A 14,093-nucleotide genomic window follows, 5' to 3' on the forward strand; every position below is an offset into this window, starting at 1 on the left:
TCTTAAGATGGAAAATTCAGGTACTCAGAAGTTAAAAAATGTCAGAAATAAGATTGCCTACATAATTGTATTTTTGACCCTGTTATGTGTACTACTTCCAAAATATCATTAATTTCAAAAACATTGTTCACTCATATTTTTAGCTAGTGGCAAATAACAGTGGCTCAGTAGAATGTGTTCCATAATTCATCACCTCTCCAGGAGTAAATGTGTTTACTTTAAGTTGTAACTTAACCTGATGCAGCCAATCAGCTTAGGTCAGTCGGTTAGAGCATGGTGCTAATAGCACCAAGGTTGTGGGTTCGATGCCTGGATGGGCCATTCACGTAAGAGTTGGACTCAATCCTCGTGGGTCTCTTCTAATTCAGAATATTCTGTGAAATTCTGTGAGAATAGAGTATTAAGGCTCCAAAAAAGGAAGTCATAATCTCGTGGGCTACCAATCAAATGTGGCGCGGGCAGGGACTGTACACTCTCACATCTCTGTCATAGAGACTGTAGGATCCTGGAGAAGTAGAAGGTGAATAAAGCTCAGAAAATGGCAATGCTTGAATTAGCATCTCCTGCAGGATCCATTGAAGACACCAGTAGATGGTTGGTCTGATCCAGCAGGTCATTCCTTCTTTCCTTATGTCCTCTAGAAAGCTTGGCAGAACAGTACTAGTAGATGAGGGAAAAGATGGCAATGTGTTGCCTCTCTGCTTCCACAAAACTCGCTAACAGGTACAAGAGCAGCTCTTGGTAGAGGCATACCAGGATTGCTACCACCTCCGGAACACCAACCACCAGCTGTCTTATTGCTGCTTCTTTTTCAACATAACTTTCAACCCATCCTGGACATTAGGAGGAGAAGAGCGCCTGTGTCCCACAAGTCATGTGAAATTATCTATAAACTGTCCTGCTCATGCTGCAGGAACCTCAGTCTCACAGATCAGAGACTAGGAGACCTTTGCAGGAGTGGGAGATGCCATGTGTGAAAATGCAGTATTTTCATACAAGCACTATTTTCTAGCAGTTTAAAACTTCAGAGTTGACTTGTGAGGAGCAGTAGCATAGTTGGTTGACCTACATATAGTATAAGTCCCTGTTCAGTTATCTATCAGTGCTAATTTTCACCTTCCCTCTTTTTATATGTCTCCAACACTCCTGGCCCAGGACCTGTAGTAGGACCTATAGCACTAGAAGTGTGATGATATACATTATCTAATTAGTTAATGCAAGTGTTGATGAGAACACAGCTGCGATGGGCAGGGCACATCTCAAGGATGAAGGACCACCGCCTCCCTAAGATCTTGCTTTACGGTGAACTTGCCACTGACTGCCGCATGAGAGGAGCCCCGAAGAAAAGATACAAGGACTCCCTGAAACAACATCTCAGCCTTGGCCATATTGATCAACATAACTGGTCTGCTCTGGCCTCCAATCGGGAGGCCTGGAGACACACCATCTATAACGCTGCTGTCTCCTTTGAGAACACACGCAGGATCACCCTCGAGGAGAAAAGGCAACGCAGAAAGAACCGTGTATTGCAGAATACACCATCTAAGGAGTCTTTCTGCTGTGCCTTTTGCAATCGGATATGTCTGTCACGTATTGGCCTCATAAGCCACCAGCGTGCCTGTAGCAAATGTTGATAGAGCCTTCCCAAATCTTCGTTCGCGAAGCCTAGCCATGATGATGATGATAATGCAAGTGTGTGATGAAATCACTATGAGGCCCACTTACCAAAGGCATACAGTTAACTAAGATACAAGCATCTCTATAAGCATAATCCTGATAATATTTTATTTTGCTTAAAATATTCCATTCTCACCTAAACGTGAAGTCTGTGCTTGGAGACTGACATTCACATTTGTTTGAGGCTTTTTTCTATTTTTTCTCCATGTGTAGATTTGTGAAACATGCTTGTCAGTAAGATAAACCAGTTGTGACAGTCTACACAGACTTTTCTAACATACCTTTGCACCCAAGGGTTTCTCTCTGAGGTGTGGAGAAGGTTTTCTGCAAAAGCTGACTTACTCAGTGTCCGCCAAATGAGGCAGAAGAGGAGAGTGAAGCAAATGAAGGCCCAGTTCCACTCGTGGTTTTTCCCCACTGTAGAAACTCCCATGAACACAAAAATCAGGGTCTCACTGATGCTGCTTAGCATCTTCATGAAATATTTTATTGTGGTATAAGAATTCTGGGACACATTCTCCTCCACATATTTTTTCATTGTCACTGCACATGCTGTCATTCTGTATAAAAAAAAAAAACCATCAGAAATCAGCCTGTTTTTCTTTTCAGTTAAGAACAACCTCAACCATCATTATCTGCACTCTCTATCACCAGATTCTGACCTTCCTAATATCAAGAAGAATTTTATTTCTTCAGTTACATTAGCTATTTCGTTAGATAGAAAAGCATCTTCATTCAGCTTTACAACTCTGTTCTACATACAGGATAAAGGAAGCAAACCAGTCAGCCTTCCTAATGAGGAAGTGAGGGTATCACGTTCCAGTTCAAAGTCCATTTTATCCTGAATGCCTAACACAGAGTCACCAAGCACCAAATATTTGTCTCAAACAAAGGGCAGGTTGGTTTTGTACCAGTTAGAGGGACATAACTTGCCTCTTAGTGATCTTCCCCTTTGAGGTGGGAGAACACGGTGGTAGTGCCATGCCAAGGCCAAAGCTCCCAGTGGCTCCCGGACAACTGACTCGTAGATCAGCAGTGCCAGACCAAGCTTCAGGACTCTCCACCCACAGTAACCCATTGTTGTACAGCAGGTGGAAATTCAGTTGTCCTACAGAAGTGTCCTTCCCCTTTTAGTTACCTAGGGTGTGAGGAAGGTCCCTAAGGAAGCAAAGGGATGTTTTCCACTTCTTCACTGTTAATTAAGACTAGAGCTTGCTTCAGAAGTATCAGCAGCCACTCAGCACAGACACTAGTGACAATCACATGGAGCAGCAGTCTTTGAGCAGTCCTACTGAAGGGGATTCCCTCTTCTCCCCTACCTTTTGCATAGTCACAGGTAATAAATAGATTGAGTGCGATGCTAGTAACATATTCCATCACCTATCTAGTTTTTATGATTTTATTATGATTTATCTATGATTTTATTCTTTGGGGGCTTCTTGTGATTATATTTTTTCAAACTTCTGAATTCAGAGAATGCTGATTGCTCATTAAATAACCTTCCTCTAGTTTCCGCTCATTTAATTTCCACTGAAGAGATCTCAAGGGTATCATGGTGGAGCTGAGTCATTTAGTATGTCCAAGGACACTCCAAGACAAGGCCATTAAGCATTAATGATTAATACTGTTGACTTTCAGTTACACATGCATAATAGACTTTCACGATCCAAGTGAAAGACGAATGAATCCTCAATAATTCAGAAGAGTGACAATAAGTTCCCATCTCTAAAACAAGCAATAATTTCCTTAATGAAGCAGTAAGAATAATAAATCCCAATTATATTAACATTCTTATATTACTAATAATTTCAGAACTCTAATAAAAATAAGAATTAAAAAAAATAAAGAGCTATGTAGTCTAGTGCAATGGGTAGGCAGGCAAGCAGTATTTTGGGCAGTGCAGGTAGGAAAGGGTACATAAGGTATTAGCACCACCTGCATAGCATAGGAGGTCTCACCCTGCTCAACTAAAGTTGCCAGTCACCTCAATCTGGGCAAATATGTTGGATATGCAAAACATAGTACAAGACTCATCTGTCTTGTCTAATTTCTCAGGATAACCTATATCCTGTATAACTACTTATTTAGTATGTTTAAATATTCAAATATTGCTTCCCAGGGTCATCCTGCAAAGGTAGTTTTTTACAAAGCCAGTTCTGCTCTGAAGCTGAGCAAACTGGCGTTGTTCAGCCTGGAGAAGAGAAGGCTCCAGGGAGACCTCATTTCAACTTTTTGATACTTAAAGGAGGCCTATACGAAAGATGGGGACAAACTTTTTAGTAGCACCTATTGCCATAGGACAAGAGGTAATGGTTTTAAACTGAAGGATTTAGGTAGATTTAGACTAGATATAAGGAGAACTTTTTTACTATGAGAGTGGTGAAACACTAGAACAGTTTGCCCAGCATAGTGGCAGATGTCCCAACGCTGGAAACATTCAAGGTCAGTTTGGATGGGGATTTCAGCAACATGATCTAGCTGAATATGTCCCTGCTCATTGCAGGGGGTTGGACTAGATGAACTTTAAAGGTCCTTTCCAACCCAAACCTGTTGTTCTATGAAATCACTATGTTTCACAAGTGGTGGTGAGTAAGTGCACCTGCCTGGACATCAGCAACTATATGCTTGCATTTGTTATGTTTAAACTGCCATCAGTTTTCTCCTAAAGTCTCTCACTTCCACCCTTATTCCTTCCTTTCTCTTCTGACTCCCTTCCTGGCCTCCACCATTTTTCCTTTCCACAATACTCACTCTTTCTGCATCTCCAGTTGACAGACCTGCCAGCTTTCTCTCTGCAGTGGGCACCCATGCTAACACAGTACTTTAAGGAAGCGGTCCCCAGCATTACAGCAGTATCAAACTGTCCTGACCACATCAAAATATGATTGTCAATATCCATATACATGAGTGTATGTATGTGTGTGTATTTGATGTTCTCGGTTGTCTGGTTTTGCTCAGTTTCAATCCCAGTGATGTCCAAATGTAATGTAATTCCAGTACATTGTGTTAGAGGTGATGTTCACATCTGTAAACAAAACCAAAAACTCTGACATTCTTTATTATGTTTTCCATACTCATTGCTTTACGTCTCTCTTGTGATCTGATGGTGATGCTGCTTAGAAATAGATACAGATAAAGTGATGTATTATCAAATCATTCTCTCCTCCTGCTGATCTTATCAGAGATAGCAGACAGACGGTAGCAGCACTGGTTACTTTACTCACAACTTTCAGTACTTTTGCCAACACTCCTTGGTATCACATCTATTCCTACACTAACTGTAGGCATTTCCTAGTTACCACTGCATTTTACAGATCTATTAGAAGCTGTCCACTGCAGATCTCTAAGCCAGAGGCTGAATGCCTGTGTTGTACCAACCTTGAGCAAACCACCTGAACAAAACCGTGCCACTTCCTTCAAGAGGTCATCCAAAAAGCCATAAGGAATACTCACGCCAAAATGCCAGAGATGTAAAGGGTTTCAGCAGACAAGTATGACAGGTAGCTGAACATGAAGACCAGCAGGGGCTCGATTGCAGAGACGTTGTGGGTGAATCGAGTCATGAATGCTGAAACAAATCCAAATACGATCCCGAACAATACACCACCCAGCCCCACCACGAAGAAGCGAGCGAAGCCAGCGAAGATGTCAATGGATTCGATTTCTTCGTACCTGTGCATCTGGGTGAAGGCAATGAAGATGTTGTATAAAACCTATGTGTGAAAATAAAGACACACCAGTCAGGCATCTTCTGAACCTGGCTGTCTTACTCATTTCATAGGTGAGAGTGTGTGTCTATGTATGCCTAAAATTGCTTTAGACAGACAGCAAAGTAACAATCGAAATCTCAGCTGGTTCTTAACAAGTTCCAGGATTAGGGGCCTGTTAAGTGCCCTGAAAAAGAGCGAAAAATGAAGGGTAGATGGTTGTGCAATAGAAGTAAAACATTCAGGGACCAAATGCCATTGATGTAATCAAAAATACTCTTTTTTTTTGTTTGTTTTCTGAAGGTAAATTTAATTTTTGATCTTTGTAGCAGATGTTGAAAGCCCAACTGGGTACCTTAAAATCCCCAGGCTCTACCCTCCATGTTCTCTTTCTGACTCAAGATGAGGCAGGGCAGGGACTAAGAATCACACATTGGATTTATATTCCATTTGGGTTTTCTATATGATCAGTGGACTGGACAAACTTCATTAGATGGACTCAGGAATGTTAAATGTTTTTCAGTAGTATTTGACACATAAAAATCATGAAACATCACTGGGAATGGAAAAGAAAGCATGAGAGAAAAGAAAGGGAGGGGAGGGGAGGGGAAGAGAGGGGAGGGGAGGGGAGGGGAGGGGAGGGGAGGGAAAATGTTTGCCTCAGTTTCATATTGTCTCCAGCTAGATAAATGAAGTCTCTCTATCCTCACATGATTTGGGTTTGATGCCACTTAACCTCCTCCCCAAGAAACAATCTCGAAGTAAGAAACAAAAACTGTGGCACTCTAAATGGCCTAAAGACCCTTCACACATGCATATTTTGACTAGAAATCTTGAAATGACAAAATTTAGAGGAAAATAATGTCAGATTAGAAGAAAGGTTGAATTTACTGCAATTTATAATTTTTATATAATGTATTATATAATTGGGTCTGTAAAGATAATTTCTTTAATTTAGGGCAGAAAACTTTATCATACTTTTATTATCAATAATTTATTTTCTGTGGAAATTGGTGATGAAAATTTTCAGCACATTCCACTTCCACTTATCTTTTAGAAACTAATAGAAAGTTTCCGTAGTAATAAGTGGTGTAGTAATAAAAAGGTCCTAGAGGTTGTTGACAATTGGTTAATATTAAGTCCTGTCAGGTCTGTTTACAGTGAGTGTGTAACACATGAAAGTCACCTTTCAGTTTTCAAGAGAATTTGGGAAACAGCTAAAGACACCAGTTCTCCAAAGCTGTTCCATCAAAGCATTAGTTCAAAAACAAAAAGTAGACCAATATAATTTGCATTTTATGGTTTTCTCTGGTCTTTCTTCTTCATTTAGTTAATTCCAAAAGGTTATTAAGGAGATTAAAGCAGGTGTTTGCAGGTAGAAGAGTCAAGTTCATTAGGATAATAATTACTCCCCAGCTACTATCTAATCTTAAATTGCTGCTGGGGACATGTGACCTTGAGGCTGTCACACAGCCTGTTCTCCAGAAGGCTCATTGCTAATATTTTTGGGGGACAGACAAAGCAAAACAAAATATTTCATGTGAGAAAATACACAGAACTGCTTTATCCTAATGCCAGTGAATGAAATTTGACTGTTCAGTGGAAGATAAGGAAAAGAGGGTTCATTCTACTCAGTAAGCAAACCTCACTGAACCTACCATATAGCTTTTAATTACAGAATCTGTTTTCTCTCTGTACCCCCTTTCTTGTAGACTTTAACCTATTCCTAAGATTTGTGGTTCTTTGTAAATGATACCAAGGCATGAATCTATGCTGACTTACGAATAAAGCAAGTTATCCTCAGCAAATGACTTTGCAAGGTTTTTTTCCCCTTTTCTAGTTCCTGTAGTGTCGGTATGATTTAACTGAGTTGGCATCAAAATAGAAATTGTGGAAATATGACATAATTTCCATTTTTTTGTAACACACTTCTTGGGATTAAACTGTTTTGTATAACAATCTGCACTGTGTCATACAAGTAAGGCTCCATGTAAGTGCTGCTCAGCTAAGTTACATTGCAGTGTTTATGCCAGTAAATGGAGAACTATCATTCTTTACATGGTAGGAAAGCCTGAATCCCTTAAGATGCTTTTATTCACTCAAAAAGAAGGGTTGGATTGATGTTTTTTGTCATTTAGCAACTCTGAGAATGTCTTTTTTGGAGAGAATGTTAGTGTGTGGTGGTGTACCACTGGGCGGCTCTTAGAGCCAGGAAGAGAGAGCATGACATTGTCACTCACAGGGGACCCACCAGGGACTGCTCTGTGCTCCAGCTGTCTATATACAATTATTGCATATGCCATCCCCATCAGAAGCATTGGAAAAAAAATTTTCAAGTGACTGCCTTAACCACCAACACAGGCAGTCTTGGTAACTTTTTCTTACCACTCAGATGATTCTTAATGACCACTGTAGTTAGTTTTACTCTAAATACAGTGGATCAAGTTTAACATCAGTAGCAGAGACTATCTCCATCCTCCTTCCTAGCACCCATACATCCCAGTTGTGAAAGCCTTCCTCAGTGACGCCAGATGGGCAAATTCAGATTCCCTCAAATAAAAAAAATAATTTTACTTGGGTCTTCAACATGTATTAGATTAAACTGTTCTGCTGCATACAAAGAAGAAAGGGTGCCATAAGAGAATATAGTCACTTGGACTCATTTTGAGTACAGCATGATATATAAGTGTTCTCAGTGTTTCTAAAATCAAGCCTCAGGGAATATTCCATTTCCTGATGCATACATGTGCTCAGCCCCTGTTGAGAAACAAAATTATATGTGTATATGCGGGAGGAGAGCTTTAGATGCCTGAAACATTTTGCAGCAAAATCAGATTGCTCTACCTGTGTTCAGGTTTGAATAAGATCTGCACTGGATTTACCAACATCACTCTTTCGAACAGGGCTTTGAAACTCCACTGATGTATGATATATGCTAGGACCAGTCCTGTTGCTGTCTGAGCTATTCTGGTCCGCTCAGAAACAACTGGGTGCAACTAACAGGACTTGGAGCATTCTTGTTCCATCCACTGACATGGCCCTACTGAGGAGAATAGGAAAAAGTACCAATGGGTAAAAAGTGTAAATTATTCACTTTCTCTCTTTAAGTCAAAGGCATAACTTCTAGATCGTAATTCTAATTCCACAGCCTGTTCTTTTGCAATTTTTTAATACCAGGATATTAAACTAAATATAGGAGACACCTATTGTTGCCTCAAATGTAATACACAAGTTCAACAAAATTCATACCAGTTTTTCCTGCTGGAGAAAAAATGTTCTAGCTGATAAGCAGACTGGAGAGAACCAGGGCATATTTGTATTTAAACAATAAAAAAAAATGTATGCTTAATATGTGTTGGAGATATTATCTTTTTTAAACACATAGAGTTAAATGAAACAGTTAAGAGAGAAAGAGAAGGAAATGGTGAGATAAGACACCTGAGATAAATAGTTTTAGAGTCGTTAAAGCAAGTGGGATATCAGAGAGGAGAAAGTCACCTATTGGACTCCATTCAGGTGACAAATACTTCAGTCTTCTCAAGCATGAAGACAGGTAGAGATTTTGAAAACTAAAATGCCCAGAAAATGGATGAGTGGTAGTTGATGCAGAGATGGAATAGCAGGAGCTGACAAACTGCTTGCAACACAGCTGCTTGATAAGAGCCCCAAAGATAAATGTGGGGGGACAGTGGGAACTCACAGTGTTGTAGCCAGCATACCCCATGTGCAGCCCTTTCATCTTTTACTAACACACCTATTGAAGCTGAGGAGTGCCTAAATACCACTGTTTTAAAAGGCTTTCTGTCTTTCCACATTTATGCTCTAACAGGATCCTGTCTGAAAGCTCATGTAAATACCATCAGGAGTTGGACCCTGGACATAAATAACAGCTGGGAGAAAAGAAAAGGCAATCCAGTGACCCAGTCAAAAAAAACATGAAACAAGCTCTTTCAGAGTGAAGAAGAGGTATCAATTTTTTGAGGTTTGCAGTTGAAGGAACCAAAAAGACAAGTGTAAATGATAGATGCATCCCGGGTTTTTCCGTCACAACTATAGCACACAGACCGTTTGCATGTAAATGAAGTAACATTTGTCCCTTAGTTCTACATCAGCCTTACATCTCTGATTCACTAAGAGGAAGGATTTATGATCAATAGGTTGTGGCTGCAAGAAATTACTTTGTTCTTTTTCCTTTCCTCATCACTCATAAACTGCACTTCTCCCATGAAGCCTTTCAGCAGTGAACTTTATACAGATTTTACAAGTCCAAGTTTTGCTGTACCTCATGTATAGCATTATCTGAATAGTTTTTATGTGGTTTAGATTCCTGTGATTTAAATTCTGTAAAGATCTTATCTAACGAAACTCCTTAATCTGCCATTAACTTGTAGCACAGGAGCAGTGCTGTTGGTTTCTGAGCAATAAATTTCCTGCTTGAAATTTCTTCCTTGAAAAATATGTGTGTTCTAAGTGTTCTTACCACTTCTGCTTTACAGCTAGAGTTTCAGATTGCTCCAATTTTAGCAGAACTAATGAGACATTTGGAATTCCTCTCAAAGGTCTCTGGGGAAATTCCTAGGAGGGGCTGGAGGATGGAGTGTGGCTTCCAGAGGTTGTCCACATTTGGATTTCTCTTTTTCAGAGGGCTCTTTCAGGCATATGACAAAGCAGGGTCTCCCATATTTCTACCCCTGCTTCCTTCAGTTTCTAAGCAGTACAATTTTCTATTTATTTCCTTGCATATTGCCAAGAACATTCCTAGGTCTTACACTGATCCTACCAGGGATATCAGCTGTAGCTCACCCATTCATTTCAGTGAATGCAAGAGCAAGATGAGTTCTCATGTGTATGTATATACTTCCCTCTTCCAGCAGCTCTAAAATACATGCTTTTGAAAGAGTTAATATAAGATGTAATTAAAATCCCTTGTGGGTAATAGAGTGGAGTATCTATAAAATAAATAATGTATCTAGAATCTCCTTAAAGCTGCAGTTGTCCTGTGCCCAAAAACCCTACAAGCCACAAGAGCCCAAAGAAGGGAAGACAAGGAGTGGAAAGAAACTCACCACAGTTATGCCATCATTTAGCAATGACTCTCCAAAGATCATCATGTAAAGCTGCTCATTAACGGAGGCTTCTTCAAAAACTACCAGCGCTGCCACAGGATCCACTGCTGAAATCATACTGCCAAAGAGCAGATTCTGCAGCAGGTTCAGGTCAGTCAGGCCAAAGGCTTTGATCTGGCAGACTCCATAGAGAGAGAGGCCAATCCCAAATGAGTTTATTAGAGATCCCAGAACAGACCACCACAGAATGGACCCAAAGTTTTCAAAAAATGGGCGAGTTGGCATGAAATAACCCTCCTCCAGGACAATGGGTGGAAGGAGATACAAGAAGTAAATACTTGAGTTCATCACTGGTGGAGATTTGTGATGCGAAGCAAAGATGATTGCTCCTACCAGTGCTCCAATGGCAATCAGGATGCAGCTTTCAGGCATGAGTCTTGGTAATCGGTGATAGATATGAAAACCTTGAATAAAACATTAGGATATTATTCAAGTTTAAATCAACCTGTTGTCAGAGAGATGTTTTGCCTCTGTTTGAATACTTTGTCTTCAGACAGCTTTTGTTCTTGGGATTATGAATGTAAAACCAGACAGCACTGTTCCCCTTGAAACTAAACGTTCTCAGACTTGTATCATTAAAGCAGGGCAAGAGTTTGGCCACAAATCTCTTCTCTTCCTGCTTCCCAGCTTTTGATTTTTAAGCAGGCATGCCTGAACCTAAGCTCCACTTCTGGGAAGGCAGAAACTTCTTTGAAAAGATTCTCCACAATTTGGAAAGAATTGTTCTTCAAGAATCCTTAATGCCCAACTGCTATTAGGTTGTCTACTCACTATACCAGGAACTGTGTAATCATATTGTGAATGAAAGGTGTCTCTACTAGAAATGTGAGGAATTTTTCAGAATTTACAATAATGAGAATGAGGCAGACTAAGAAACCTTTAAATCCAATGTCTGTGTCTCTATGCCTGAGGGTAGGTCAGCCTTCATCTTGTAACTCTAGAATGTAATGCCATGAGTGTATTTCTGTGACCCTTGAATTATCGATCTTCAAAAGTAAAGGAACAGAAAAATATTTTTATGAAATTTTCAATAATATATTTAGGACACCATTTTTTATTTTTCTTACCAAAAGAAATGTTAAGATCATAACTTGACTCATCTCCCTTTTAATTATCATGCTCAAGTCTTCTGTCAGTTTTACAGAATAAGGGGATTGTTTTGCCTTTCAAGATCTCTAAAGTGTTTCCCAACCTGAAATCTTGAAATCCACAAAGATAATACCTAAATAAAACACTGAAAATGTTTAACATTTCTTCTTCTTCTCTGGGTAACCAGATTATTCAGACTAACTCTTTCTTCCAAGTATATTTGAAATCAGCAGCTCCACACTTTTCATCAAAAATAATATTATTCGAAAATTCTTAGTAAAGGGAACAGGTTCACTTGGAAGGCATCACACAGTTCTTCTAAAGTATCTATTTCTTGCTCAAAACAAGAATATTGAGTAGATATGCCACATGGCAAATCCTGTGTTTTTATGGATGATGAATAAAGAAATTGGTCAATATGCTTACTGCTAACACACTCTACTGATGCCATAACAACAAATTTTATTTGTGAAAATTTTGATTATTGTGCTAGTAGTGAAGACATTGTTTATAGGAATTGGATTGAGATCATCAGCTATAATAAAACTGGTAAATCATGGTCAGTGGTAATGACTTCTGTCAGCTGTGTGACTATGATATGAAAAATGTTTTTCTTCAGGCCACCTTCAGATAAATATCAGTCCCACCTACCAGCCTATTCTATAGTAATGTCTGAAAAACCCATGGAAAGATTAAAAAAAATATTACATGTGTCAGCTCTTCATATTATTACCATCTTCCTCATTTATTTGACATTGCTGCATTAATTCTTAGTAGTCAAAATAATTTGAGCCCAGCTGTGAAAATGTGTAAGACATGATGAGCCATTTGCTGTGTTAATTGCAGTCCCTACTCTTCAATGAGTTGTCTTGCTCCATTCAGATACCCACATGGAGCTATAATAGAAGCTGGATGCATTGGTCTGTTTTCAGAAGGTACCCACCCTACATCTCTGATGACCTACACCCTCTTAGACTCTCAGTCTCTCTCCTCTGGTATTACTTTCTGAGCAACTTTAAAGTGCAAACATGTAAAACAAGGCTCAGAGGGAAATGTTTCCTATTATTCACACAACAGGGGAATTCTTTCCACTTCTGTCCCCCAAATTCAATATGTTGAAATCTCAGTCTGGTGTAACTGATTTCTACAGCGGTGTCAGGTTGCAAATTCTGGTATCTTGTGATGTATAAACACTAGAAAAAGGGATGGACAGCACTGTGAAGGGGAGCTGTGTTGCTACTCAATAACACAGACAACCCAAGAAACATAAGGTTATATATTTACTTAAGTTAGCTAGAAGCATTCAGAGATGGAATATTGTTACTGCCATAGTAATGAACATACCTGTTCTTTTGAGGACAGAAGCTGTAAAATCAATCCCAACTACAAAAATGCATGGAAGGTACTTGGCTACGTGGTATATTTTCAACTTCTTGCCAAGGTAGGAGGACCCAAGACCCATTTTCTACTTACCTATTTTTGCAAGAGAGGCAAGGAGGATCCAAAGAGTAACTTCATAGGGAATTTGCACATAGTCATAGTCCACTGTGAAAACATGTAGCCTCGTATCTTGTGAAGAGTCAACAGTACCCCCAGGATCAGGTTCACGATGAGGCAAGAAGCTCTTGCCTAGGATGGGCTCATCCACATAAGCAGCAGCAGAACAGGATATCAGACTCAACAGCAACAGCAACCAGTTCAAAAGCTTTGCATGTTCAAGTGCAGCAGAGCCCATGTCTGGGGCTGTGACTTTTTTATGACAGAGTATAGAGAGTGCACGAAGGTGTGTAACACTCACTTCTGCTGATTCATGCTGCTCATAGCCACAGCCACTTCTTCCTCGGGGCTGTTTCATTTGCCTGTTAGAGGTCATTTTAAAAGCCCTAATGTGCCTGTCCCGTTCCTTGTGTTACAGACGGACCTGGAGTTTGTATGAAGATACCGGTTCAGCAGGTTCCTCTGACCCAGATAAACCTTGGCCACAGCAACGCCCTCTTGAGGAATAAAAAGCTCTTTCCAACTACATTATTTATCCAACCATTTTGATTTTTTTTCCCACTGTCAAAAATATATTAAAAAAAAAAAAAAAAGGCAAAAAGCTGCAATGCTCAGAGTTCAGGCAGCAAGCGCAGCACGAGTGAATAGCATCAGCTGGGAGAGATGCTTGATGGCAGCTTGGGAAGCCAGGATAGCCTGCTTCATGCCTTCCTCTCTTGCCCTCGCTTCTCGTTCTGCCTCCCCAGCGCAACTGGAACCTCGGGCATCACACTTAGCACTGCTCACTGATCCCGTCGCAACTGGTAACAAAACTACTCGATGTGTAAATAAAGGGATTGTGCCAGGGCTCGCGGCAGGGACATCTGGTGGGGGACCACGCAAATTGCGTCCTTTTTCGGAAAGGGGTTCTCTCTCTTAAGCGCGGGTTTAAACTTAGCGCATTTTATCAACAGAAAGAAGAAGGTCTGAGTCACATCACATGCCTAAAACTGGATTT

General features: G+C 40.1%; 1 protein-coding gene across 1 annotated transcript in view; it reads right to left on the bottom strand.

Annotated features, from left to right (window-relative positions):
- The window catches only part of SLC9A4 (solute carrier family 9 member A4), a 30,323-nt gene extending 16,980 nt beyond the window's left edge, over positions 1–13,343 (bottom strand). Inside the window, exons 1-4 of the mRNA XM_027718049.2 lie at positions 13,073–13,343; positions 10,451–10,914; positions 5,131–5,390; positions 2,020–2,237 (exon numbers count right to left, since the gene is read on the bottom strand). Of these exons, the coding sequence (XP_027573850.2) occupies positions 2,020–2,237; positions 5,131–5,390; positions 10,451–10,914; positions 13,073–13,334 (1,204 nt within the window). The 5' untranslated portion in view covers positions 13,335–13,343. The remainder of the gene's footprint in view (positions 1–2,019; positions 2,238–5,130; positions 5,391–10,450; positions 10,915–13,072) is intronic.
- Between the last annotated feature and the right edge of the window lie 750 nt (positions 13,344–14,093).

Source organism: Pipra filicauda, unplaced genomic scaffold (genome assembly GCF_003945595.2).
Source record: "Pipra filicauda isolate LSUMZ 115617 unplaced genomic scaffold, ASM394559v2 scaffold83_size3615187_pilon, whole genome shotgun sequence".
NCBI lineage: Eukaryota > Metazoa > Chordata > Aves > Passeriformes > Pipridae > Pipra > Pipra filicauda.